The sequence below is a fragment of the Pteropus alecto genome, unplaced genomic scaffold, assembly GCF_000325575.1.
Source record: "Pteropus alecto unplaced genomic scaffold, ASM32557v1 scaffold79, whole genome shotgun sequence".
In the NCBI taxonomy this organism is placed as follows: domain Eukaryota; kingdom Metazoa; phylum Chordata; class Mammalia; order Chiroptera; family Pteropodidae; genus Pteropus; species Pteropus alecto.
Genome location: NW_006494612.1, coordinates 19984522 through 20010958, shown reverse-complemented (window position 1 = coordinate 20010958; position 26437 = coordinate 19984522). Strand labels below are relative to the sequence as shown.

The 26437-nt window shown below is 36.4% G+C and overlaps 2 protein-coding genes across 13 annotated transcripts in view; one reads left to right on the top strand and one right to left on the bottom strand.

The window, feature by feature from the left end:
- Positions 1-17227, top strand: part of SAMD3 (sterile alpha motif domain containing 3) — a 33026-nt gene extending 15799 nt beyond the window's left edge. Inside the window, exons 6-10 of the mRNA XM_006926164.1 lie at positions 466-633; positions 11881-12081; positions 15961-16132; positions 16643-16725; positions 16943-17227. Of these exons, the coding sequence (XP_006926226.1) occupies positions 466-633; positions 11881-12081; positions 15961-16132; positions 16643-16725; positions 16943-17227 (909 nt within the window). The remainder of the gene's footprint in view (positions 1-465; positions 634-11880; positions 12082-15960; positions 16133-16642; positions 16726-16942) is intronic.
- Positions 17228-21013: 3786 nt separating this feature from the next.
- Positions 21014-26437, bottom strand: part of L3MBTL3 (L3MBTL3, histone methyl-lysine binding protein) — a 101716-nt gene continuing 96292 nt past the window's right edge. For all 12 annotated transcript variants that reach the window (XM_025042438.1, XM_015600153.2, XM_006926160.3 and 9 more), the window contains 2 exons: positions 26214-26276; positions 21014-21898 (listed from right to left, as the gene is read on the bottom strand). In XM_025042438.1, coding sequence (XP_024898206.1) covers positions 21755-21898; positions 26214-26276 — 207 coding nt within the window. In that variant the 3' untranslated portion in view covers positions 21014-21754. The remainder of the gene's footprint in view (positions 21899-26213; positions 26277-26437) is intronic.

Below are 26437 nucleotides of genomic sequence, written 5' to 3'. Positions count from 1 at the left end.
TGAATGCCAATAGTAATCGCCGAAGCGAATTTCAAGGGATGATAGAAAAATCATATATGGATTGATAAATTTTCTTTAAATGCATCAATTTGTATGCATAAGCCATTATCGGTTCCTTTCTAGAGCTCACTAGAAAAGTAGAGTACGTTGTGGAGACAGCAAAGTAAGGTGAAAAGTATCCAATTTTAGGAATTAGAAAATCTAGATTCAAGAACCAGTATATTTACTCAATAGCTATATGACATTGGGAAAATATTTTTATTTCTCTGACTCCTAATATAAGGTTTGCAGTTTTTATAGCAGTATCACAGAATTTCTAAGGGTAAATGGAACGATAGATAGATTATTTCTGTTACTGTGATGTGAAAATATTTCCAGCCTGAAAGTGATAGAAAAGATTTTATTGTTTATATAGAATTATTTCAGCCTCTTCAAAGATTAACTGTCCTGTTTTATTTTATACAGTTTTTATGGAAACGAGCCCTCAAAGATCGCTTTAAATATGTTCGAAGACCCATAGAAGATGATGAACAAGTGATGAGAAATAAGTGTAAATTTGGACACCGAAGAGGCCAGACAAGGAGATCTCTTGCTGATATAAGATTCGATGAAATTAAAATTGTCCAGATAAAAGTAAGAATCTTTAATTATTCTTTAATTGAATCTTTAATTGCTCTGACAACTTATTGATCAGTTGATTGATTAAGGGATAATAAGTAATAGCATTTGAAATAAAACAAATAAATATCCTTTTGGTGTAGTCAGAAAGCAAAAAAACATTATGTTTTGCATAGCAAATAATGTGAATGACAGTATTTCCAGAAGGGAACTTCCAAAACCAGTCTGACCAGAGTATGTTCTTGAACATCTCATGCTTATTCTTTTACGACCTTCGAAAAAACTGGAAAAACCCTTATGTTCTGGGTCCTTGAATATCTTCCTGTCATCTTAAATGTATTTTGTGTTCTCGTGGTTCTTATTGGTACAGAAAGTTTTTAATACTCGTAGTGTAGGGTTAGGTAGGCTGTAGTCTCAATGTGTCATGGAGGAAGGTAGTGCACATGTGTCGACACATACTCTGTATTGCCCTTTCTTTGATCAGAAGGGGTCCCACACCACCCAAGGCAGCCATGGGGAATGTCAGGCCAAGGACTTCAGGCAGGGCCTGGAGATTTCTCCCTCAGCAGCGGGTTTGCTGTATACAATGTCCACGTGGCTTCTAATTATCTGAGATCCTAAAAGTACTCCTTAATTTCCTCGGAGCCCACAAATATCCTCAGAAACAAGAATGTCCTCTACGGATAGAGTAGATTGAACTCCTTAGGGAGGATGTCCAAACCCTAAGTATAAAACCTCATGCTCCCCCAGTTCTGTTTCCACATCAATCCAACATGAATACATAATTCAGTTCTTCACCACAAACACATTTATGTTAGTGAATGTACTTGGTACAAATATTCTATTTTGTTCTTCAGCTGGTATATTTATTTGCCATTAATAGAGCAGCCAATTGGGTCGAGTCAATTTTATTAGCACTACTAATAGCTCCAGGGGACATGAATGTTCTTTAACATATTTTGTAAACCATTCATCCTAGCATCATACATAAAGAAAAATTTTAGATAAAGGTATATATTTAAATAGCTTATTATAATTTTAAAAAGAACTTTCAAATAATAGGCTAGTTAAGAATATAATTCTCTGCCTGCTCTTTGACAAGATAAGACAGTTGGAAGGCGCCTAAATTTAGTGGCGTAACTTTTTAGAAAGTTTGACTGCTATATTCTAATATAAGCTAAAATCACGATAAAGACAGAATTACATTTATTTAAAAATATCTTTTATATTCTTAAAATTAAAAGTAACTCTACAAAGGAACATGATTATGCATAAATTGGTTTTCTCAAAAAAGTCGATTTTCAGTCTACTAAAAATGGAGTTCCTTTATAAATAAATTAACATTTTGCAAACTCAGTTTTCCTTCTTTTCCATGATGCATGTCCCACTAAAATTCACTGGAATGAATGAATGGTAAAATTGGAAAATTAGCAATTGTCCCAGCACTAGAACTCAAGGGTAAATCCTTGAGGTCAGGGCTCATCTCCAGGGACACTAGGCTAAATGGTAGCTTCTCTTTTGTTGATATATCATCACTGAACCAACTTGTACACCCATCTTTGTGTTCCTTCTCAAAGCCACCTTAGTTTTTTATGTAACTACAGCTTTCATGGCTCCTCCCATCCCCCAGACATACCTGAATCCTAAAATGAATCCTGCTGAGACCCATGCAGGGGCTTTTGCTTCAAAAACCACAGAGAGTTGAATGTACAAGGCCTCAAGATAAATTAAGTTGCAAAAAAATTTAGTTTTGACCTTCCTGCCAGCTGGGGCAAAAATCGATTATAAAGTGGTCATTGTTCACATCCGAAAAGACAACATTTTTCCTGGCAAACAATCTAATTGGTAAGGATTTACTTTTCTCCTCCTTACCAATGGAGCTACAAATTGCTGATTCTTTTAAAAACTGTAACATCCCTGTTTATAATCTGTAAAGCCAAAGCTTTAAAAGATGGAGAAATATTTATAATAGGAAATTACACACAGAAACAACTGTGTGTCGTACCCTCCATGGTGATTAAGCAAATGTAAAAACACTAAGAAGAGTGGAGGAACAAATCCGCTGAATATACTACTTATCTCATGCGATTTTATACTTAAGATGAATTGCTGAAATAATTTCCCATCTCCATTTTGAACTTCTGACAGCTGCTTTTTAATATCTTTAAGATTTCTGAAAATGGAAGATATTTGGATTAAGAGACACTGGAAATTTCACATTTTAAAAAGTTTCTTGACCGGGCACAATATTTCCATAATACAGATAAAGTTATTCCCTGTGCTGCAGAAATGGAAAGTGCTGATTCAGGCAAAAAGCCAGGAATCAGGCCATTCCCTCAAAGGCAGGGAAGAGGCTTTGGCTAAACTGGAGGAAGATTTTGAGAAGAGAAGGAAGAAAGGAGAGGAAGAGATTTTCACTGGTTTGGTTTTGTTTCTGTTGTTCTTTAGAGGTTGGAAAGATTCAGGTAGCTGTCTCAATGAAGGAAGGTGCATTTCTTAGTCCTGTCACATGGACTTCTTCAGATAACATAGGCAGCTGCAGAATTTGTGTGAGTCTGAGCATAGGCCAGTGATTTTTCGTCCCTCTCTCTCCGATCTCAATCTCCTGGGATAGTTTAACACAGCACAAACTATACTACAAAACTTGAAGCATCAGCAGCACCAAAACACCCACCCATGCTTCAGTATATCTGGGCTCCTCATATTCAACGACTAAAAAGTCTTGTCACCATGTTATGTGGATAGCTGTACTCGTCAGAATCCCAGACTATGTACCCAGAACAAATCCCGCAAAATGCTGGGTATTTTGCAATAGTTAAAAGTCCTTTTCCAACCTCACAACCTCATGTCTCTGCTGCTTGTAGGGTCACACAGCCAAATGCAGCATAAGTGCTATACTTATTCATCTGACTTTTAGTTTTAGGTCCAAATAAATCTGTAGACTTATGAATTGATAAATTTGTTTCTTTTGCTTAATTATCTTTTCCTATACTTCATCATGTATTTATAAACTGTCGACTTAATAATGTCCAAAACTGTGAAGAATTTATATGAGTTTATTTGAGCCAAACTGACGACATATGCTGGGAAGCAAGATCTCAAATGCTCTGGAGAATGACAGTTTTGCAGTTTGTTTTACGCATTTGAAATTAAGGTGGGAATGTAAGGAAGATTACATGAGGATGGGAGAAAGAATGAGGATCAGATTATATGATACTAAAGATTATGTGCTCTCTTGAGGGTAGTCTGCTTTAGAAAGAGGGGTATGAAAGAGTGGTCAGTACACAAGGAGGAGGGACAGATCTGGAAGGGGCATTTCAATGTGTTTTAACCTAGATGCACAGAAACAACGGACAGGGCTTTTGCTAAAGGCAAAAATAAGCCTATTACTAAAGAAGTTATATGCCTGGGATGTAACTACTCACCATGACCTGCCCAGTTAAAAATGTATGGTTGGATCTCCTTGCAAGGTTACTTTCTATAGAATGCCTTTTTTTATCCACAAAATAGAAGTATAATTAGATTCTCGAAACAGTAAACTTAAATAAGTAATTTTATAAGTTGCTTACAATATTATCCTTTTTAAATGATAAAGACACTGGCTTTAAAAGTTTATAGGGATTATATGGAACTGCAAGGCAGTGTAGAGGAATTACACTTTATACTATAAATTTTTTTTTTTAATTAGAAAACCTCAGGAGCTAATTAAAGTTGAGTAAATCAAACTCTTTATGGTACGTTAGCATCATTGCCCTGTGGCCTTTTTCTGGTTCTATTCATTCCTTTTTTGTCCACATTCCTGTCCGCCCTCCTCCCCACCTTCGCCCTTCGGCAACCATTCTAATGTCTCTCATAGGTATCTTTTTGTTGTAAGTGTTCCAAAATGTGTATTATCACTTTGAGTTTACATATATTCGACTGAATGTAAATAATATTCTTACCTCATTCTGGGTTTACGTTTTTCACTGACACTCTTTAAGACCCACATATGCCACTATGTATATTTCTAGTCCGTGATTGTAACAATCATTAAGTACTCCTTACCGCAAGCCCTGTTTCTCCCCACCACAAATTGTACCATCATATATGTCTGGTTATGAACCTACCTGTGTACCTGTGTGTTATTTTTCTGGGTCGTGGGAGTGGAAGTGATGGGGCAGAGGGCATGCACGTACTTAATTTGACCAATTGCTCTTCAGAATGACTGTCAGTCTCACTCCCACAGTAGCACATTTCCCTGTAATCCTGCCAACCCTTGGCATTATCCAGCCTGCCAGGGGTTGCCAGTTCTAATAGGTATAAAGTGTAATCTCAATCTTGTAATTTGCATTTCCCCAGGTAACTAATGAATTCGAGCATCTTTTCACATGTTTGTTAGCCTTTTGAGTTTCTTCTTTTAGAAAAGTACCTCTTTAGATACACTTCCATTGTTTTAATGAGCTAGCATCTTTTTCTTGTTAATCTGTAGGAAGCAGTCCTTCCCATGCCCTAAGTCACAAAGATATTCTTCTTCTCTTTCTTCTCCTAAATTTATAGTTGCACTTTCACACCTTTGTATGTGCTATTAAGTAGGGATCTGCATGTCGTGAGTCACTTTCTCAGTACCAATTACTAAACAATCTGTCCTTTTTTCATTGGCTTATGGTGGCACTTTTATTGTCTGTTAAGTTACCTAATAGACTTGGATGTGTTCTGGGGGCTCTTTCTTATTCCATTGGTTAGTTTAGCAGTCTGTTCTTATGTCATTGCCATATTACATTTGAGTACTTAGTGATTATTACTTAGTATCACTTAATACCTAGAATAAAGATATTTTTTCTTACCAGTGGGAAATGTGCTAGGTCAGGGAAATCCCTTAATAGAAAGGATTCGGGGGAGATTTGTCTGCATTTTCTAGGATAAGGAGAACTGCAGGGAGTTCTTTTCTTAGGAACTGACCTTTGGGCCAATCTGCACCATCTATCTTCTCATAGGAGAACTAGAGCCTGGGCTAGGGGTGTTGTGTTCAGGTGGGAGGGCTGAACCAAAAGAAAGTTCCAAGATTCTGCTAGCACAAGGAGCAGCAGCATAAGCTATCTTGCTCTTGTGGAGGGCCTGCTGTGACAGAATAGAGATGCTCTGATGAATACATCCTGCTCCTGTCATCCTGATCCTGGGGTGGGGGTGAGGGTGACATCCGGATTATGTGTGGCACTGAACCTGTATCCAGACATTGCCACCGTCTGATGCTCATCCTTTCTTGGGAATTTCTTTATCCAGAAGAGGTCGTACCCTCAGGCGTCTGACAATTGCCCCATTTGAAATATTGGGATATAAACATAGTTTTTGAAATGCTTAAATTCATCTTTAATGCTTTTTTGACTAATGTATACTTTTTTTCTTAAATTACTGATGTTTCCTTCAGCTAGTAGAGCCCTCAAACTATTAGCATAAACTCTCTCACGGGACATAAGAAGTCAACGCTTCTTTCAAAATTTTGTGAAAAAAATTGGGCTTATATCTTTCAGGTGTCCAGTTCTTCACATATATGGCTGAGTTTTTCATATACTTTGAAGAGATTCTCCTTTATCTTTATGGGGTAAATTAACCCTAAATTGGCTCTTAGGTGAAAATTCATTTTGTATTGAAGCAGAGCAGGAAGGATTTGGTAGTTTCTATGAGAGCTTTTGCTTCTCTTTTTTTAAAATTTATTTTCCCTAATTGCAATGAAGTTTTCTGAGTGTGGAGGCTTTTAGTGTGATCTTTAGTGTGTAGATTATTTTTTTTATCAGTTAGTTTATTTTACATTTTGTTTCTTTTTAAGAGTTTTAAATAAGTAACTTATACTATTAATCAGTTTCTCCAAAATTCCTTTTGATATCGTCTCGTCTTCTCAGAGAAGACGATATGTTCGTTATATCCAGCCCAAGTTACTGTAATCCATGTTGTCTTCTCCAGGAATAGCAGTTGTCCCAGTCTTTTAGTGCCTTGTTTTTCAGCTGTTTAGTGGTTCTGTTTATTATTGAAAGTGGATCACTGAAATCTCCAATGATTATTATTCTTGAATTGTCTCTTTCTCCCTTCAATTCCGTCAGTTTTTGCCACGTGATTTTTTGGACTCTGTTGTTAGGTGTATATGTTTATCATTGTTACATCTTCTTGATGGATTGGTCCTCTTACCATTATTAAATATCCCTTTTTGTCTCTTAAGAACAATTTTTATCATAAGGTTTATTTTGTTTTTGGTTACTGCTTGCCAGGTATATCTATTTCCTATCTTTGTGTGTTTGAATCTAAAGTATATCTCTTGTAGACAGCATATCATAGGATCATTTTAAAAATACGTTCTGTAAGGTAGGGTTTATGTGTGCTCTTTTGCTGTTTGTTTTCTATATGCCATCCCTTTTTTGTAATTTTATTCCTTAATTACTGCCTTCTTTTGTGTTAAGTAGATAGTTTTTTACCATACTAATGTAATTTCCCTTATCGTTTTTCTTAATGTATATGGAATTTTAGTTATTTCCTTAATGGTCGCCCTGGAGATTACAACTAACATCTCAATTTATAATAATCTAGTTTGGATTAATATTAATTTAATTACAATAGCTTACAAAAATTTTGCCCTTATAAAACTCCATCCCCTTTCCCTTTTGTGCTGTTATTGTCACATAAATCACGTTTCATACATTGTATACTCTACAACATAGGTTTATAATTATTGCTTCGTACAATTGTCTTTAAAATATGATGGGAGGAAGCATTGTAAACAGCAAATACATTTATACTGTCATTTATATTTCTCTTGTATGACCTTTACCAGTGCTCTTTATTTTTTCATGTGGATTTGAGTTATAATCTAATGTTCTTTCATTTTAGCTTTTAATGTTTCTGGTAGGACAGATCTGCTTGTGACCAATTCTCTCAGTTTTTATTTATCTGGAAATGTCTTGAATGTCTCCTTCTTTGAAAGGTTGTTTAGTTGGATATAGTATTCATTCAGAAAATTGTTTTCTGATTTGAGAATTGTGCGTTCTGGTGTCTCAGTTAACGTGGTTTTGTCTATAGCTAACAGAAAACTTTCTCTAAAATTGGCCTAAACTATATATTTTTTTAAAAGCTATGCTCTCACATAACAAGAAACCCAAAGACACATGAGCGTGGATGTCCTTGTAGGGTGTCTTTGTACCCCTAAATCCTCCAAATATTTGCTAAACAAATTAATAAATACCAAGAGTTAAATTACTCAACACTATACTTATAATTCATTTCTCTTTTAAAACATTTTCTTTTCCTAGTTATTGGATATATAGGGACTCTATAACTTTGAAAGTCATGCAGCAGTTTTGTGTGTTAGCTTTTTTGGTATTAGAGATAAAATGGAACTGAAAGTTATGCAAAAACTACTTAGATAGTCAAATGTTAAGAATATCTACTGAGTTCTTTTGGATTTCTTTTATGGCAGTTAATCTTTGTTTCTTACTGCACCTGATACATAATGATTTATTGTCTAAATACTAATCATTTTTTATAGCCTTTTTCACAGATGTTTCTCTCATGGGGCAAAACTGAACAAGACAGCAAAAGTTGAAGAAAAATGTTGACAGTTAATTGCATTCTGGATATAATGCAATTACTGTTATCAGCAGGTGGCAATTTACTAATACTGTGAACTTCTATAAGTCAGCTGTGGACTTGGAAACATGGGGCAAAGTTGCCGCATGAGACACATAACTGAATGCTAAACAGAGCGACTCCTCAAGTTACATAGGGAAGCATCATTTCCAGTCAATTTGATGACAAGAGAATTGAAAATGGGACAACTGGAATTTGGTGTGTAGAAAACCCTAGCATCTAACACAGCACTGTCTCATAGAAATGTAATACGAACCACACATGTAATTTAAAATTTTCTCATAGCCACATGGGAAGAATTTACTTTTTTAAAAAGAGTAAAAAGAAGCAGGTAGATTATAATATTAATAGTATATTTTATATAACCTAATATGTTCACAATATTATCATCTCAATGTTATTAACAATGGTTAATGAGATGTCTAACATTCTTTTTTTGCATACCAAATCTTTGAAATCCAGTGTTTACAACACACGGGTCAGTCTGGACTAGCCACATTTCAAGTGCTCTGTAGCCACATGTGGCTTGTGGCTATTGCACTGGATGGCTAAGATAAACACAGTGGAAGTGTAGGGTGAATCGACACTATAGGGAACGCCAAAGTTGGAAGGGAGCATGACTAGTTATTTGATGTTCAGAGCTATAGTGCCCAAATCTTAGGTACAAGACCTTTACATGTTGTCTTTAAAGTGGATTTTTAATAATGTGTTTATAAGAATAATTAAATTTCATAAATTTTCATAACGAGATACTTTCTTTGCACACTTATTCAGATTGCAGGATGTAGAACAAAATTATGTTCAATAAAAGTCAAGGTGAGATTTTATTCATTTCTGGGAGGGAATGTTATAACTGTACATTTTAAATCATGCTGTCTTAATACTTTAAAAGCAGTCTGAATTTTCTGTTAAAATCTAATTTGGAAACATTATCCCCACTCATTTCTACTCCAGCTGTCAACTTAGAATTGAAACTGGTTAGAGCTCAACTCTCTGCTACTTCAGCCAACTCTCTAGGTGCTCTAGGTCACTGTGATGTTGGAGCAGAGCTCACTCTGTGTCACCAGCACTGGTGCGGTAGAGGCGTGGCATAAGCTACTTTTCCAGTTTGTTTGCATCCAATTCAGGTTAATGTTCTGGTTAACTTATGCTGATTCCTTTGAAGTCACAAATCCCACGGGTGACTTCCACTTCCCTCCCAAGTATCCATTCACTAGCATTCTTGGCCAGGAATGATCTGTTCCCTGCTTCCTGCCTTCTTCCTTTGATGCTTCTTCAGCATGTCTCCCCACTTTCTTTGCCTTCTGACACAGACATCTAGCAGTTGACTCTGCTGCATCTGCTGTTCTGTAAGACTTAGACATTGCTTATTCACTAGTGCTCTAGTCTTAATGTGTACTGCTAAGGAGTACAGGCTGTCAGAACAAGGCTGTCTACCTCCTCGGAGAAGGGGGGAGCTACGCTAAGACAAGAACCCCCATCCCTGGTTATCTCTGTGCTTGGGAAAGTTACCTCCTCTTTGAAAGTCTCAGTTTGCTCATCAGTAAAGTGAGAGGCATGGACCAGATGATTTCTAAGTTCCTTCCAGCTCTAATGATCTAGAAATTATTAGAAAAGTGAGAATTTTAAAGTCTGATGCAACCAACTATTTTTTTCTAACAAGGAAGGTCACGTCAGTCTAGAATGCAACACACTAACGTGTTAATTCCATCAAGCAGAAGTGTCCTAGAAACTCTGCTTTTTATGATAGTTCATGGATTGTGTAGGGATTTTAGGGGAAGCAACACACCATGTATTTAGTAGTCTATAAATGTCGATATTAACAATTATAGAACCAACGGTATATTGCAGTAAGAGAAGAGCTGTTTATGTAATTAAAAATTTTTCCTTTACTTTTTAAAAGTTAGGATTTTTCTTTTTATTAATAAATCTGTCCTTATAACATTTGAGACTGATAAAAGAATATACATAGCATATGTGGGATTTATGAGACAAAATGAGCACTGTGAGCCCAACATCAAGCTTTAGAATTAGAATACACCCGTACCTCGTGTCTGCCTATAATCATCCTCTCTCCCATGCCCGCCTTTCCAACACTATTGCTCTCTACTCTGAATTTTGTTTAGCATTCATCTGTTTTTGAAATATATGACTTTATCACATATGCATGATTCCTAAGGGAAGACTTTGCGTACAATTTGAAGCACTCTATTTTGAAAGTTTAGTAGAATTTGTCTAGAAAACAGTCAGATCTTGGAAGTTTTTGTGGAAAGACTGTTACTTTCTAATTAAATTTATGTAAGATTATACGAACTTTCAGTCTGTTAAGTTGTATTTTTCTAGAATTTGTTCACCTAGTCTATGTCTTGCTAGTCATCTATGTTCACAGATGACTTGTAAAAGCTTTGATCATTTTTCATCTTTAACAGGTAATATATGTTCACATTCTGGTCCCGTAGACAGACAATTTGTGAAGTTGTTAATTCAAATCCAAGTTCAGATGGATGTCCTCTTGATGCCAGACAGCTCGACGGGGTGGGAGTCCAAGGTGGGACCCTGACCCTGAGGTTCTGGTGACTGGGTTCTTGTCTTATGCCCTGAGATAGAATTCAAGGACACGACAAACAGCAAGCTGGAAAGCTCCAGTTTTTTAAAGTGAAATGTACACACTTAAGAGCAAAGTGAGGGCAGCTCAGAGAGAGAGTCTGCCCCAAGCTGTCTGAATTATGGGCTTTTTTTTTCTTGGGGGTGGGGAGGGTGTCCCAAGCCTATCTGGCCTGCCTCATGTTCTTGGCTTGTTTCCCATATCACCTAGAGGGAAGGAGGTGGCCCAAGGCCATCTGTCCTGTCTTCTGGCGTTGGCCTATTTCTCATGCTGGAGTCTCAGCTTGAAATCGAAACAAGGAGAGGGCTGAATAAGGGGCAGAGGAGAAATTCCAGAGCCACATCCTGGAGGGAAGGAAGGACTTCCCTAGGCTAACTATCCTGCCTCACTCTCAACTAATTTTTCTAGAAAGTTTTTTTTTTTCTTGTCTCCTCAAAGCTGATTGTCTTATATTTTTAATGATAATATGTGGAGTATTTCTTAACCACCCCACCCCACCCAGTGTACCCAAATGTGTAAAGTATAATGACAGCTTGATAATTTAGCAACACAAATACCCAGTTATTATTTTAAATATGTATTATATGACATGGTACCGCAGTTATTAAAAGGCATTTAAAAAGAAAAAATACAAGCAGTAACAACAAATCTTAATTTAAAACCTCTTTATCTCTTCTTAATATTTTGTTTTCTAAAATTTAAATGAGTAGAAATAAACATTCCTGTTAAGTGTGAACCTTCTGGATGACCTAGATCTCCATGTAAAAGGGTATGTAGGAAATGAAGTTACTCGTAGATCTGTAAGAGATCAGATTATAATTCTAATTAAATAATTAACTATCTGATTTGTTCACAGCTTTAAAGACTGTCTATTTGTTAACCATGTTCAAGGTCAAGTGTAGTTACACATAATGGTGCTCATCATATAAGTGCATTATTATGATATATAGAAAATGAATACAGTAAAGCCTATAGTTCAAATTCTCAAAGTGTTAAGCTGAAACTTGAAATATAGAACATATTGATATTTTGAAAATATTTTGCAGGAAGAAGCTGTTTGTTTAGATTCTGAGGTAGATGAACATATTAGCTGGTTCCAGCAAGAATATGTGAAAAAAGACAAGGACTGGAGAGAAGTTGATAAGAGGATGAGCCAGACTTTGCAAATAAGAAGGAAGTTGATTGGAAGCAGAACACCTCTGAAGGACATTCTTAAAATGTTTCCTTTCCTGAAGTGCCCTTATCAGGTATCTTTATTTACTTATAATACTCTGATTATAGTGTCAAAAAGGACTTGTCTCTCTTTCCTCTTGGAGCGGTAACAGCACTGTGTAGCAAGGTGGTAGGTATGAATACCAGGGGCTTCAACCAGGACAGTTTGGTAAGAATTTCTAGAAACATATTCTAATAACACTGGCTGCCTTCAGATTTAAAGAGTTCCCTGTCATTGGACATATTGGGAGGCTGGGAGACCATTACTTAAGGGTATTTTGACAGTGTGAAATATTTTCCCTTTGCATGCATTTACACAATCAAGATAGTTTATTAAGGAAATATTAGTATGCAGCATTACTCAAAATCTATTTCCTTTATGACCCCAAATCATTTCATAAGGTGGTCTTAAAATACATGAAGTTTAAGGGATAATTCATGTACTCTGCCATTTAGTTTATTTAAGGTAGCCATTAAAGGATCTTATTACAATTTTAGTGTAATATTAGCTATAGCACATAATGAAAGATTCGTCAGAGTTTTTACCTAAGAACACATTTCATAGAAGAATTCTTTGGGTGCAATCAACCAAATTGAAAATGAAAAGTCTTACACATTTTCCTCCCCACTCCAAAATAATAAAAATTTGCTTGCATGTTTTATTTTGATAATAATATCAATAGCAAACATCTGAACTTACTATGTAGCAGACATGTTCTTTGTACTGTACATGGATTATTTTATCTATTCTTCTCAGCAACCCTACCTTGATTTTTGCTTACTTTCTCTTAATCTGTTCCTATTGTTAGAAACAGTAGTAGCCAGTAGCCTCTGACTATTAGAAAAGTATGCCATATTGACACAGCTACAAAATATAGTTTTCATGCAAAAACCTGTCAATCTAAAAGTCTATCAACTCTTTAAATACAGGGAGCATGTTTTAAACATCTTAGTATTCCTAAAGTATCTACCAGAGTACTATATGAAATACAAATAAAATGTTGACTTTTTGAATGAGTTAGTGGATGGTTGGTGTCTTTATCACTTTAGAATGCTGTAACAAAAATACCATAGACTTGGTGGCTTGTAAACAACAAAAGTTTATTTCTCGCAGCCCTAGATTAAGGCACTAGCAGATGTGGTGTCTGGCTAGAGCCTGCTTTCTGGTTCTTGGGTGGCACTTTCTAGCTGTAACGTCACATAGCTGAAGGGGCAAGCTAGCTCTCTGGGGTCTCTGTACTAATCCCATTCATGAGGGCTCTGCCCTTATGACCTAATCATCTCCCAAAGGCCTCACCTTCTAATATCATCACATTGGGCATTAGATTTCAACATATAAATTTGGAGGGACATGAACGTTTACTTGATATAACACAAAGGTCACTGATATTACAGTCTTATTTATATTCAAAGTCTTCATTGAAGTGCAGCTTGCAAAGGTTTAGTGATTAAAAACAGATGAGCTCTGTGGTTCAGTGGTCTTTTTAAAAAAAGTAGATGATAGTAAGTCTGAGGTTGATTATCAGCCTGAGGAGTAAAGAGGAGATTTCAGACCTGAGACCGTATCTCTCATGCTTTGTCTAGGTCTCTGTCTCCCCTTCCCCTCCCCCATACTCTCTCAGGTATTTAACCCTTTATATCCAAAATATGATTTGGGGTATGGTTTTTTGTAATGAGCGTACTTACCGAATAAAGTTATTTCTTGTTTTAAAAAAGTTAAACATTTTTGGTATCTTCAGGAAGTACCTCCCTAACTCAGCCTGTCTAGCTTAGATGGGATTCACAATTGATAAACCCTGTTGTGCTTCCTAAAATAAAAGCAAGTCTGACTTTATTTACAAATACCCTGTTAAAAGCAACCGTATAGGAGGCCGGCTGCCCTACTCCAAACCTCCTCTGCCACTTGTTGCTACTACCATTGTGGAAATACTTGGAGCTTAGGGTACTGTGGACACAGATGTGGCAGAAGAGAAGCAGCTGGTGCGGGAAGGTGGTCTTAGGGATTTACTTGAACCCTCCATCACAACCTGCGCTCATTAACATCCTCCCCTCAAAAAACTTTCAACAGAAAATTTAAAAATTAATAATTAAAAAATATACTTTTAGACTATCTAAGAAATTATCAACTAGAAATTTGTTACTGGGATCTATTGGATGTGACATGAAACACTACTGGAGTTGAGGGGAAAATATCGAATACCATTTAACAGTTCCCCAAATTTTCCAATAAATCCTTTGAGATGCTAGTTTTTGCCTTACTGAGAAATTATTTCAACAATCTTAGAACTTAAGAGAAGAACATAAGAATCACCAGCTAATGTAATACTTGCAACTATATAGTACAACATATATAATAATTAACTTTATAGTAGAGAAATGTGGCAGATATCATCTTAATGAAGTGATAAAAGTTAATATTTCTAATAATGGGCCCAATTAGCACCTCGTGCTTCCTCATGCAGTGAAAAGTGTCAGCGTTCTTGCCAAAAAATGCACAAATCTTGAAGAAATATCATATAAACCTAGACCAACAAAGTAATTCGCTTTTGCTTTTCAAAAATGTCAAAGAATATGAGGAACAACCAAGAAGCTGTTTCAGGTGGAAAGAGACTAAGGAGCCATGATCTCTAAATCTCACACATGTTCCTGTATTAGATCCTGATTTATAAAGAATATGAATGGAACTGGCAAGCTTGAGTGGGTTCCGTGGATTAGATTTTCCTGATTTCAATGGTTGTGCTGTGGTTATATAGAAGAGTTCCTTGTACTTAAGAAATACACAATGAAGAGTTAAGGCATAAGAGGCATCATGTCTACAGCTTATTGTCAAATGGATCAAAAATGTTAGCATTGGAAGAAGTTGCATGAAGGGCAAAAGTTACTCTTTCTGTAACTTTAATGTAAACTTGAGAATAAAAGGTAAAAAAATTCCTAGCCTATATGCACCCAGGAAAGTGGAAGAATATTCACCACCTTCATGCTCCACTTTACAATTCCCTACTAAGAGAAGACCTTTTCAGGGTATTAACCTAGATTAGTGGTCCACTGAGGACTTCCTGATAACAGCTACTATGCCTTTGCGAAAATGTGCATCTCAGTTTTCCAACAACTTTTGGACCTTATCTTTGGGAGATTGATGATCTACCAAAATATTTAAGGAACAATGAGACACAGTGGGTCGTATATAACTATTCTTTACGTGATGATGACATCAGTTCCTACTAGTGTAGGTGATAATCTTAAAATGCCACTATCAAAAAAAAAAAAAAAAAAGTAGGGAGGGAAACAGTGGAATTGGTGGAATTGGTGGTGGAATTGGTGGAATTGAGAACTTTGGCATTGGCAGGAAAGGGTGGTTTTGCCTGCAGGAGATTCCATGAAGGTAACTTGGTCTCGCTTTCATCTTTTAGTCAAATGTCTTACCTGCACAGTTTTTCACAAGTTTATTTCTGTCTGATCTTATAGAGTCTCTAAAGCTCTCATCTTTCCCTTTAGGATACTAAAGTTAGGTATTTTTTAACGTTTGTCTACTAAATTCTGTTTTCTTCTTTGACTCTTGTTGGACACTGCCAAAACATAACAATGTGGTTTACCAAAAGAAATGTAAGATCCTAGAATCTTAGCCAAATAGCCAAAATATGAAATATGCATATATACTTTGGAACCCTCATTTGGTTGAGTCTGCATCCAGTTTTAATTCTATGGGCTTCCAAGTTTGCCATGTCCATTATTTATTTATCTTTTCCTATTCACTTCAGTCTTTTGTTCTTTTCTCCTCCTGTCCTAAATCTTTACTTCTCCACTAAAGCTTAGTATATATGTTAAACTACATTCAACATTTAATATAATCCCAAGGAGTTGTTTATTTCCTTAATTAGTTTTTTTAGTGATTGAATATCTTTTTCTTCTTCCAGATGTTCAGAGAATTTCAACTTCTTACAAGAACAGATATTTATAAGAAAACAAGGCACATTTTGGAATCCTATTCAGAAAATATACTGACTTCTTTTTCAGTGGTGGACAATCCAATCAATATTGCATTGCAAGAAAAAATGAAACAGCACACAGATGAAGACATGTTGAAATGTTAGTAAACCTAGGAGTGGGTGATCTGGTCTCAGTTTTCTGTATCATTCAGGATAGTTAGAAAAAGTTCTGTTTGGGTAATAAGTAAAGTTTAGTGAGATAACATGTGAGAAAGAAAAAATTCTCAACTAGGAGGAATTAGAGTATAGATTTTAAAAAGTACACTCGATATTGTAAAATTATATTTTAGGAAACCAGAAATCTATTAATTTTATAATCTAAATCACAAGGTAATGCTTGATAAGATCATCCTGGCTGATGAACAGAGAGTACACAATTCTTATCTTCTCCTGGCCGAGATCTGGAGGACAGAACATGAGATCTTAGATGTTTATGAGAAGGGGATGCTGGTCAAAAATGGTTGGTCAAACACTGATCTAAGAAGGCTAGTTTGTTCTCTGTAGAAGGTAATGATTAAAAACAAATTCAGATGTTTTAATACTGGCTTTGCTTACAACAGTTAGTAAAAGCTTATTTTTACTTGGACTGTAAGCATGTTTGCTTCGACAGATATGAAGATGACAGCCACATGTTTACTCCTACCAGATGTTTTTGGGGATGATCCCAGCCTTTTTGTCATTGTGAATGAGAAGGTAGGCAGTGTGTCAATGATCACTGGTTTGACATTTCACATCTTCATATAATTTACTGGAAAGCAGGATGGTGGTCTCTTTGAAAGTATGTTTTGTCATATTTACAAATGTTCTAAACTTCAACAAGCTTATTATATCATGGTTCAATCCTTGCATTATTTAGCTATTTTACACATCACAGGGTGGTGACTCTATTATCATTTTTTTTTTTTTTCAGGTGCAAGTGTCCTCGCCCGTGTTGGAAGTTAAGAACCCTTTTAACATCGATGTCTGTGAATTTTCTTTGTATTTAGAAAAAGAGAGACTCACAAAAGTGGATGACTGTGTTACGGCCTTGGCTGCCCTCATAGCTGCCTTTCATGTATTTGGGATCAAGTGTCCAAGACGACTATCCCAAACTCTCAACTTCCTAGAGACACTGATTTTTGATATGCACAGTCCCTATATTCCTTCTATGAAAGAAAAGGAAAAGGAAGTAGGATTCCAACACCTGGTCACTTAATAGCATGCCAAATATGGTATCAAAGTTGCTATCTGGGACAGCTGAAACTTTATAACAAGTTGTTCTGAACTAGGGTTATGGTAGAGGTATTAGAAAATCATCTCAAAGATGTGAACGAATTTCAATGCTTTCTATTGTTACACTTAAATTCTTTATGAAATTCTGTAATAAAATACTAAGGAGCTGTTTTTGTACTTTCATTTATTTTAAGAAATTCCATGGTCCAAGTTGTATTTTCATAGGTGCGTTTTAAAATACTACACTTCAGATTTGCTCAAGTTCTTTGGTTTAGGGTATGACCTTGCACTTAATTCAACACGTCCACCTTTAAAGATGTAATGCTCAGGCAGGAGCATCACATTTGGTGGGGAGAGGTGTGGGCTGCCTCTTTGTCTGAACATTACTTGGAAACATTTTGAACTTGGATATTTTAAGATGAACATACCCCCCAGTTCCTCCTTCCCCCAGGTGACATGTCTGGCCCTGAAGTTTGGTTTCCTTCGATCACATTTGTTGAGAACAAAGGCTGCTTCATTCCTGAGGCCTCCTCGCTGCTGGCCAATCTTGCTGGCACAGGTTCTGATCATCTGTGATCTAGGTTTGTCTACCCCTGCTTCCCTCCCTTGAGGTACACCTGGTTCTTGTCTTCTCACACTATTTCCGGTATTCCCTGGCCTTGACCTGCAGTGTTTGTGTCTGCCCTGGTTGCCCCGCAGCCTTGTCTGGATTTGCAATACAGACCTAGCTTTTCACTGCCAGGGCCACTTGGACACTAGCTTCTAGTTTTCAGATAATGGCCCTTCCTAGACCTACTCTCCAGCTCAGGAGTCCTAGTCCTGGTTCCTCAACCAGGCCAGAGTCCATGTCATAATTTGTCCAACACTACAGTTTTAAGGTGTCCCTTGATGTCATCATCATAACATCAATGTTAGTTATCAGTATGACAGAAAAAAATGGTTTAGACTGAAGAAACTTAAGTGTGCTTATATGTGCATTACAACGCAATGAGCATTTCTTGGGCTACCTAATCAAATTGAATTTTTAAAGTTTAAGGGGTTCATATAAATTATTGAAAAATTTTTATAACATATATCTCTGGAAATACTGTAAACCACCAATACCCTCCTGACTGTTCACTGAAATGCTTCAGTGAGATGAAAGGAAATGAAAGACCAGATGCCTCCCTCTACAGTGACTATGCACTAACCACTTACTATGCACTAACCACTTACAAGGGAATGGACGAGCAGAGTAAGTAACAACTCGGCATATGCCATTTTTGTGTAAATTAGTTCCTATTCGTTTCCATTTCTCCTCTTTCACTAGAATGTGCCTTTAGTTCTTTACAAACTTTCTTTTAATTATCCCCTTCCATGCTAAGTTTCACAATTTTATTTCTCTTCTTCCAAATGATTTTACCAAACTCTTAAAGATTCCTTTTCTTAGGAGGTTCGCAATCTCTATGGCTGAAGTTGAATAAAAGCCTCGCGTTACTTTTGGCTAGGGCAGAGCGGTGGGGGTGTATCCGTGAGAAACTGCAGTGAAATTTGGCTCCAGACATGACAAAGACATCAGCTGACCATGAAGTCAGATACATGGAAGCTTTATTGTCTCTTTCAAGGTGCGTTTACCTCCAGTGACGAGCATGGCTGTGTCACTTTGTAAATATTCAATACTGCTGGACTAACCTAACCATGTTTTCTTTGGAGGCTGAATCCCCTGAATCTAGAAGTAGCAAAAGGGCAGCGTGGGGCTACATTTCAATCTGCAGACAGGTCTCATTTGGCTTGCAGTGCTTGTATTTTTTTTTTTTTTTTTGCTTCCATCTATGTTTTAATTAAATAGACAACCCATTTTAACATTAAAAAAAAAAAAAAGACATTCATATATCATATGAGATTTCCTACGAATACAAATGGACCATTAGTGTTAAGACCAAAAATTTCAAGTATTTTTTTTTTTAGCCTGTCTCACTGATACATCCTCAACTCTTCTATTTCTGCTCTGCAGGCATCGCCACTCTCATTAAATATTTTCACAGCTCAGAAAAATTCCGGTTCTGAACCACCAGACTGGAGACTGTCCTTTCTTGGTATTCTTCATTGCATATTTTCATCAGTTATCTCACAGCGCCCAGATTGCTACAATGTCTATTACCATTTAAAATGAATTTCTATTTTAGCCATGAGAAGTTACATTTACATGTTTATCTAAACTAAACACAAAACTGCGTGAAGTTGAATGAATAAAAAAAACGACTCATTCTTACTGGTTACTGTAGAATAATTTCAATCATGTAATTTTTTAAAATGTCTTTAGATGGAAAGGTCTTCTCAAGTTCCACATTTCCCGTTCCTCCCTTTTGTCTTTCCCCTAGACTGCTTCTCGCATGTGAGACTCTTCTGCCATCGTGGCCCCCTATTTCCTTCGTTAAGACTTAGACTCTGTTCCAGAGAAGGAATGGTGAAGTTTCCCTTTCTGAGGTACAGTCTTCCACTCTCAGGATGCTTAATGCCTTGCTTCTAACGTATTAACAACATGCTGCATAGTATGAGTAAATGTTTCCAATAAGATTTAACTGTCTCTTTTATATAATGTACGCTTTAAATCAGAAAGACAAATTACCCAATGTGTCACTTCTACTTGACCTAATAATATAATTTTCAAAAGTTTTGTTGCTCTTCACATTGTCTGGGACGTATTTTGACAATTTTAATTCCTGCAGTCATTACATAGCTAGTCAATGCCCATGTGCTTGATGTTGTTCCTATTCTCATTTGCCCCTCCTATTTGACAAGCTTTCTTAAAAATCATACATATGTAAAAAAGTATCTGCAATTTAAATTTTATTTCATTCATGTCAGATATAACAAGTGCAACTTGAATGTACAAATTCTGAACAAAACATAAAAAAGGGAATAAAAACTAACAACAAAAAAACTTATTTAAGCAGATTCATGCAGAGAAACGAATGGGACACTGCAGATGTCACTGATCCTGTTTTTACCTTGAATTACGACAAATGCAAAAGGCTGCTAACAGACTTCCAACCGGGGTCATCAAAGGAAGTTCTACATCAGAAAAACTGAGAGGTGGAACGTTCCCTGGAATTCAGACAGCATGCTACAAACTTATTTTCTATTTTTAAAGTAGTCCTCGAATAAATATCCAATCCTGGAATTAGAAATTACATCTGAAGTCTGATAAAATAATTTACCTTTTGTATTGGGAATGCATTCTTGCAAAAGAAACGCTACCAGCTATCATTTTATAGGTAAGCAAGGGCTTTCATTTAAAGTGCATCTGTATGCTTATATATTGAGGTGAACTGTTTCACAGAGAAAGGAATCTTTCCAAAACAGAGGTTCTTGAATGATTGTTTTGGGAAGTCGCCTCCCTGATGTGTGAGCATTTAGAATCTTTGTGCCACCTGATGTTGCTCCCACATACCTTGCCTTTTTAGTAAAATCTATACACTTTCTCTTCAGGAAACCCTGAAGAAAACCTTTGGGTTAAGAGGACACAGCAACATCCACATCTGAGACAGAGCTCTATACAGATTAGTGTTTCCATTGACAGAATAAGCCCTTCATCGGTCTCTGAAAAGCACCAGTTACCTCAATGACAATTAGAGAGACGCTCAAGATAATCTCATAAATAGTTCAAGATCCTTACCCACCCCACCCCCACGTTAACTGCATATTCCGTGATACCGCTGGACTCTACAAGAGTCCAACACACAGGGCACCATGAGGTTTGAAATTGATGCCATTCAAATACATCACCTAATTTATTTCTGTTTATATATTTTATTTTTCAATTCCATTACTTATATACATGTTTTTGGTAATTATAGTAAAGATGCTGGTGAAAGTAATTTGTTTAACATTTCATAATACGTGCAAAAGCAAAAACACTGACTTAAGGAAAAGTAATTTTTACAACTATTCAGCCCCAACAAACGATGACAAGCAGTTAGGCAATATCATGACTTGCAAAGTTTTACTTAGCATAATATTGCAATTCAAAATATGGCACAGAATTAACAATACAGATAACAGTCCCACTGGCTAAACTCAGCCAGGTTTTGACTAATTTGGTTTAAGTCGAAATTTGATTATATAAAAAGATTCCTGAAAGTATTGAAAAAGAAACAGTGTACATGAAAGAGAATTCAACAATGTTTACAAAATGCCAAAAGTTCTTACTCTGTCCCCCCTTATCCATAAATAATTAATGAAGTCCCCGTTCCCTCCCACCCCCCCAGCCTCAAAAAGATTTACAAAGATAAATTTAGCTCAGTGAACAGAACCAAAAGATGACTGTTGTTAGACAGTACCTGGTTAAAAGCTCAAGCACTTTCATAAGAATTCATATATATTGTCTCTGGAGGAATATAAATAATCCAATAGCATTGCTCTTTTGGGTTTTGGACACTTCTCACTTGGGAGTTATAACTGTTCTTGTGCTTTGAATAAAACATGAGCTTTAAAGCGGAAAGCTGATGGTATTCGAAATTCACCATCTTCAAAGTTCATTGTGAGAGTTCTTCTCTGCAGCTTTGAACATCAGGATAGAATTGAAAATTTTGAGAGCAGGGCCCAGCTTAATGCTCATAATTTTAACAATGTCTGTTTGGGTCATAAGCAGAAATGCTTCTCCATCAATTTGCTGAAACAGGAGAAAAAGACAAAAGACTGTAAATTAATCAGATGTAGTGTTGCAGGAAATATTCAAAGTGAAACGATCAGCTTCTTATACACAGTAATACAAAAAAGGCACAGATAGGAGTTCATGTGTACAAACATTTCCAGATACATGGATCTTTCTTATCTGCAACACATCCAAATGTGGATGGAGGCGAAGTAAAACTCATTTGTCTGAAAAAGCAGCTCACAGGAAAATGGAAGGTGCCTATACTTTCCTGTGATTACTCTTAGGTGCTGACTCAAGAAGAATTTAGAAAACTCAGGGGTGCCTCAAATTCAGTTCCTATCATGACAGGTTTTAGAATTAGAGATAAAAATAGGTACACAAATGTTTACAAAATGAATATAAACAAAAGAATTCAGGCAAACATATCCGCTGCATAACATTTTTTTAAAATTAGTTTTCCACCATGAAGAAAAAAGAAATCAGTGATAACATTCATTTCTAGAGTGACCACAATTATTCTTCATATACAGAAGAAAAGTAGTTACTAGCAAGGGAAACTGACAGTGTAGTTAGAAGAACATGAAATTGTTGTTAAAAGTTGTAAACTCTGCTGGTTCTTCTACTACTTGGGTAACTCTGAGAAATATCCTTCTCTCTGTCTTTAAGACTAAAAAGTCTATGCTTCCACAGAATGGTGTACTTTTAGGTTCAAAGATACAATTATGTAAAGATGATGTCTGATTTGGAGGGCAGAACAAAGAAGTGGAGCCTTTTTATACGACTTTCAGCTCATGAGGAGTCTACTATCTTAAAAAAAAAATCAATTCAATTACCTTTCTCATTTTGCACAAGAAGTGAATCACGTTTGTTCTCTGCTTTAGAGAACACTGGAAACTTTGACAGCAGTGTGCTATTAAGGGTTGAATAGTGTCCCTCCCAAATTCATATGTTGAAGTCCTAACCCCCAACACAGAATATGATATTATTTGGAAATAGGGTCTTTGAAGATGGAATTAGTTAAGATGAGGTCATACTAGAGTAGGCTGGGCCGCTAATCCAAGTTGACTGGTGTCCTTCTAAAAATGAGAAATTTGGACACAGAGACAAACATATGTAGAGTGGAGATTATGTGAAGACAAAGAAAGAACATCTATAATCCAAGGAGAGAAGCCTGGAGCAGGTCCTTTCCTCACAGCCCTCGGAAGAAGCAATCCAACCTGTCAATGCCTTGACTTCTGGCCTTCTTCAGACTTCTAGTTGCCAGAAAGTTAGGAGTCGGATAAAAGTTTTGGTAGATTATTTTTAAGGTTACACTGGAAAGAAAAAATCCATCTTGAGGCTAGTGTCAAACAGCCTGTTACACAACAGGTTGCTCTGATGTGTGGCCATAAGGACAGGCCTGAGCTGGGAGGAAGCAAACTTAACTGAGAAAGTACTTTGTAAGAACAGTGATCACTGCAGTGTATTACTGGGTTTATTTTTCATTTGCTGCTTTTGTAATACATATAAACTTGTCCAACTCCAAAGATTAAGTATCTTGCTAAAGGCTCAAAACAAAGGAGAAGGATCTGAAATTCAAGATGAGGGGATGTGGGGAGCCCCGCCTTTCATGTCATTACTTCTCCCATTATGCACTCACAGCTCTTTTCCAACGCTTTAACTCTGAAGTCACAGCACAGCTCTTTGCATGTCTTCCTCAAAGTATAAAGGTATGAGTATATGCATGCGTTAAAAACTTACTAAACATCTATTATGTTCCAGACACTCTTCTAGGGTGTGGGCATATAGCAGAGAATGAAACGGATAACAAAAAGAAGCAAATAAGCAAACAAAAATTCCTTGCGGGGCTTATATTCTATTAGTGGGAGACAGTCTGCAAGCTAAAAACATAATAAGTAGACTAACTGGTAATTAATTCTAGAAGGTAATTAGTGCTACGAGAAAAACAGGTGGTGGAGGAGATGAGCGGGCAGTAGGTGCAGGGGCGGATGTGTGGTGGCAGGTGACAATTTGAAGTAGGATAGTAAGGATAGGAATAATAAAGAAAGTGGTATCTGAGCAGAGGGAATGAACCAAGTGAACATTTGGAGGAAGAGCATTCCAGGAAGAGGGAACAGCTGGGGTGTATCTGGACAATCTGAAGAACAGCAAGGAGGCTGGTGTGTGGAACAGTGTTGTGTAAGGGCAGAGTAGGAAAAAAAGAGGTCAGGAGGTAAGAGAGGTAATGAAGTGACAGATTGTATGCCCTTGTGAAGATTTGGTTTTACTCTGATTTACTATTGGGAGGATGATATGCATGAAGGAGTGACATGATTTGACTTATGATTTAGCAGGATCACCCTGGCTATGCTGGGAATAGATTGTAGAGAAGCAAAAATAAGAGCAGAGACAATGGTTAGGAGGTTATTGCCTTAATCCAGATTGGTGGGACATGACAGTGGCTCAGACCAGAGTGGTGGTGGTGGAGGTGGGGAAGAGACAGAATCTCTCTATGTTTTTAAAATACACTCAGGGTTTTCAACAGATTAGCTTAAAATGTGTTAAGAGAAAGAGAAGTCAAGGATCGTTTCAAATAGCAGCCCATCCTAACACCTATACTTTGTCATTTAGAGATGACTTACAAGACTTTAGATTTTTTTTTTTTTATGGTTTACTTCTAGGACCTAAAACCAACACATGCTGACCCTTTGAGACATCTGAGAGCAAGGATTGTGTCCTATTATCTCTGAATCAGCCTTCTCACCAGAGCATTACATTCCTACATACACATGGTAGGAATTTTAACAAGCATTGTGATAGGATGAATACATAAAAGAATGAATGAATATAAAATGACACATGTGAACAAAGATCAGTCATGGTCTCACTCCTTACAAGAAGAATCTGGTTTTAAGAATACTTGGAGCCTGAGGAGCATCTCCAAAGATAATACATCATGAAGAAAAAAACATATTAGAAGAAATTACATATCATTTAAATTTGAACTTGAATCTTACTTAAACTAAATAACAGAGTAAATCCATATGCACTGTTTAGATATATCAAGAGAACCAAAAATAGAATTTATAAAATAGATATATTATACATTTCTTTCTTAAAATTTTTAAATCATTTTCAAAGGTAATATCATGTGACTCTTTTAAGGACAGAACAACAGCTCTCTGCAAGTGTCTAGATCTGTTCAGGGATGAGAGTGGTCCACAAAGACACTTAGGAATTAAGGAAAGAAACTCAAAATCTGAATAACTGCCAATTAAAGATCAACTAGAAAGAAGATAAAACATTTCTGAAATAAGGACATAAATCAGAAAAGGGATGTTGAGACTCAGATCCATGTGCATTTTAATAGGCATCCATCTAAAGCATACATGATATCTAAATAATATAATGACATGGGCGACCAGTGGCTAGACTCAGCTCTCCTGACACTCTTGCAATGCTCTTCATTGAAAGTGTGCTGTTCTTAACAGCTGAGGCTCAACATAGGAGCATACAAGGTATATACACTTTTTATTGTAGACAGCAGATTCTGGAGAAAGCCTTCTGATATTACATATTCTTGCTACCTTCTGGTAGCCAAGATCAGAGTGATAATTGACTGGTCTTCTTGGAGATGCTGACAGGCAACTGACTTATTTTTAAAGGTCTCTAGTGAGAAGAGTCTCCTGTACTCGAATAGCATTACTTCTAGTGTAGTAGAAGCTGAATTCCTTAGAGTTCTAATGCTCCATATAGGTGATTAATCATCCCTTATATTGAAGTTCTGGACAGGCAGATGAAAATAACTACTAAAATAATCTTCCAACAGCAGACTGTAATGACTGTAATGAGTATCAATTATGATAAACATGACTGAAAAATGTATAGGATCTAAGGGATTATTTTAGCAGTACAGTAATATTACTTACTATAAGCATCAAATGGAGTTACTCTTGGTGTTGTTAAAATCATGTTTGAAAATAAAATAACGAGAAATAATTTCCCTGTATTAAAAACAAAATGTTATTTCTTTCTTTGGTTTCTTTCTGTGATATAAACTATATAAATGCATGCTATTAAGTTTTATGGTTTTTTAAAAAAAATAATGAGTTTAGTGCTACTGCTTTGGGGCATGATAAAGTGGTACGAACATTTCCTTTGCATCTAATCTTATACAAAGACATTTTTATACAACTGATTAATGATGCTTATTAGACAACTCTATCGATTTATCAATTTCAGCATAATGCATCCCTTTCCTCCTCTGCCAATGGAAAATATTTCATCTTTCACTGCATTTCAGTGCTTTGGTCCCATCACGTTACATACTGCAATTTAGTGGAACACTTACTTCATCTTTAAACACCTTTCCATGTTCCTCACACCCAGGTAAGCTCTGTATGAATTCTGACACCTGTCAAAAATAAGATAAAAATTCTAGCTTTTAAAAAAAAGAAGTCAGAAGTTCAATGCTCAAACAGGTTCAAAATGTTTAAATTAAATGTTTTAGTATTTTTCTCAGAATTCCTTTCAGAAAAAAAGACTAACGCCATCCCCACCGCCATGTCCCCACCC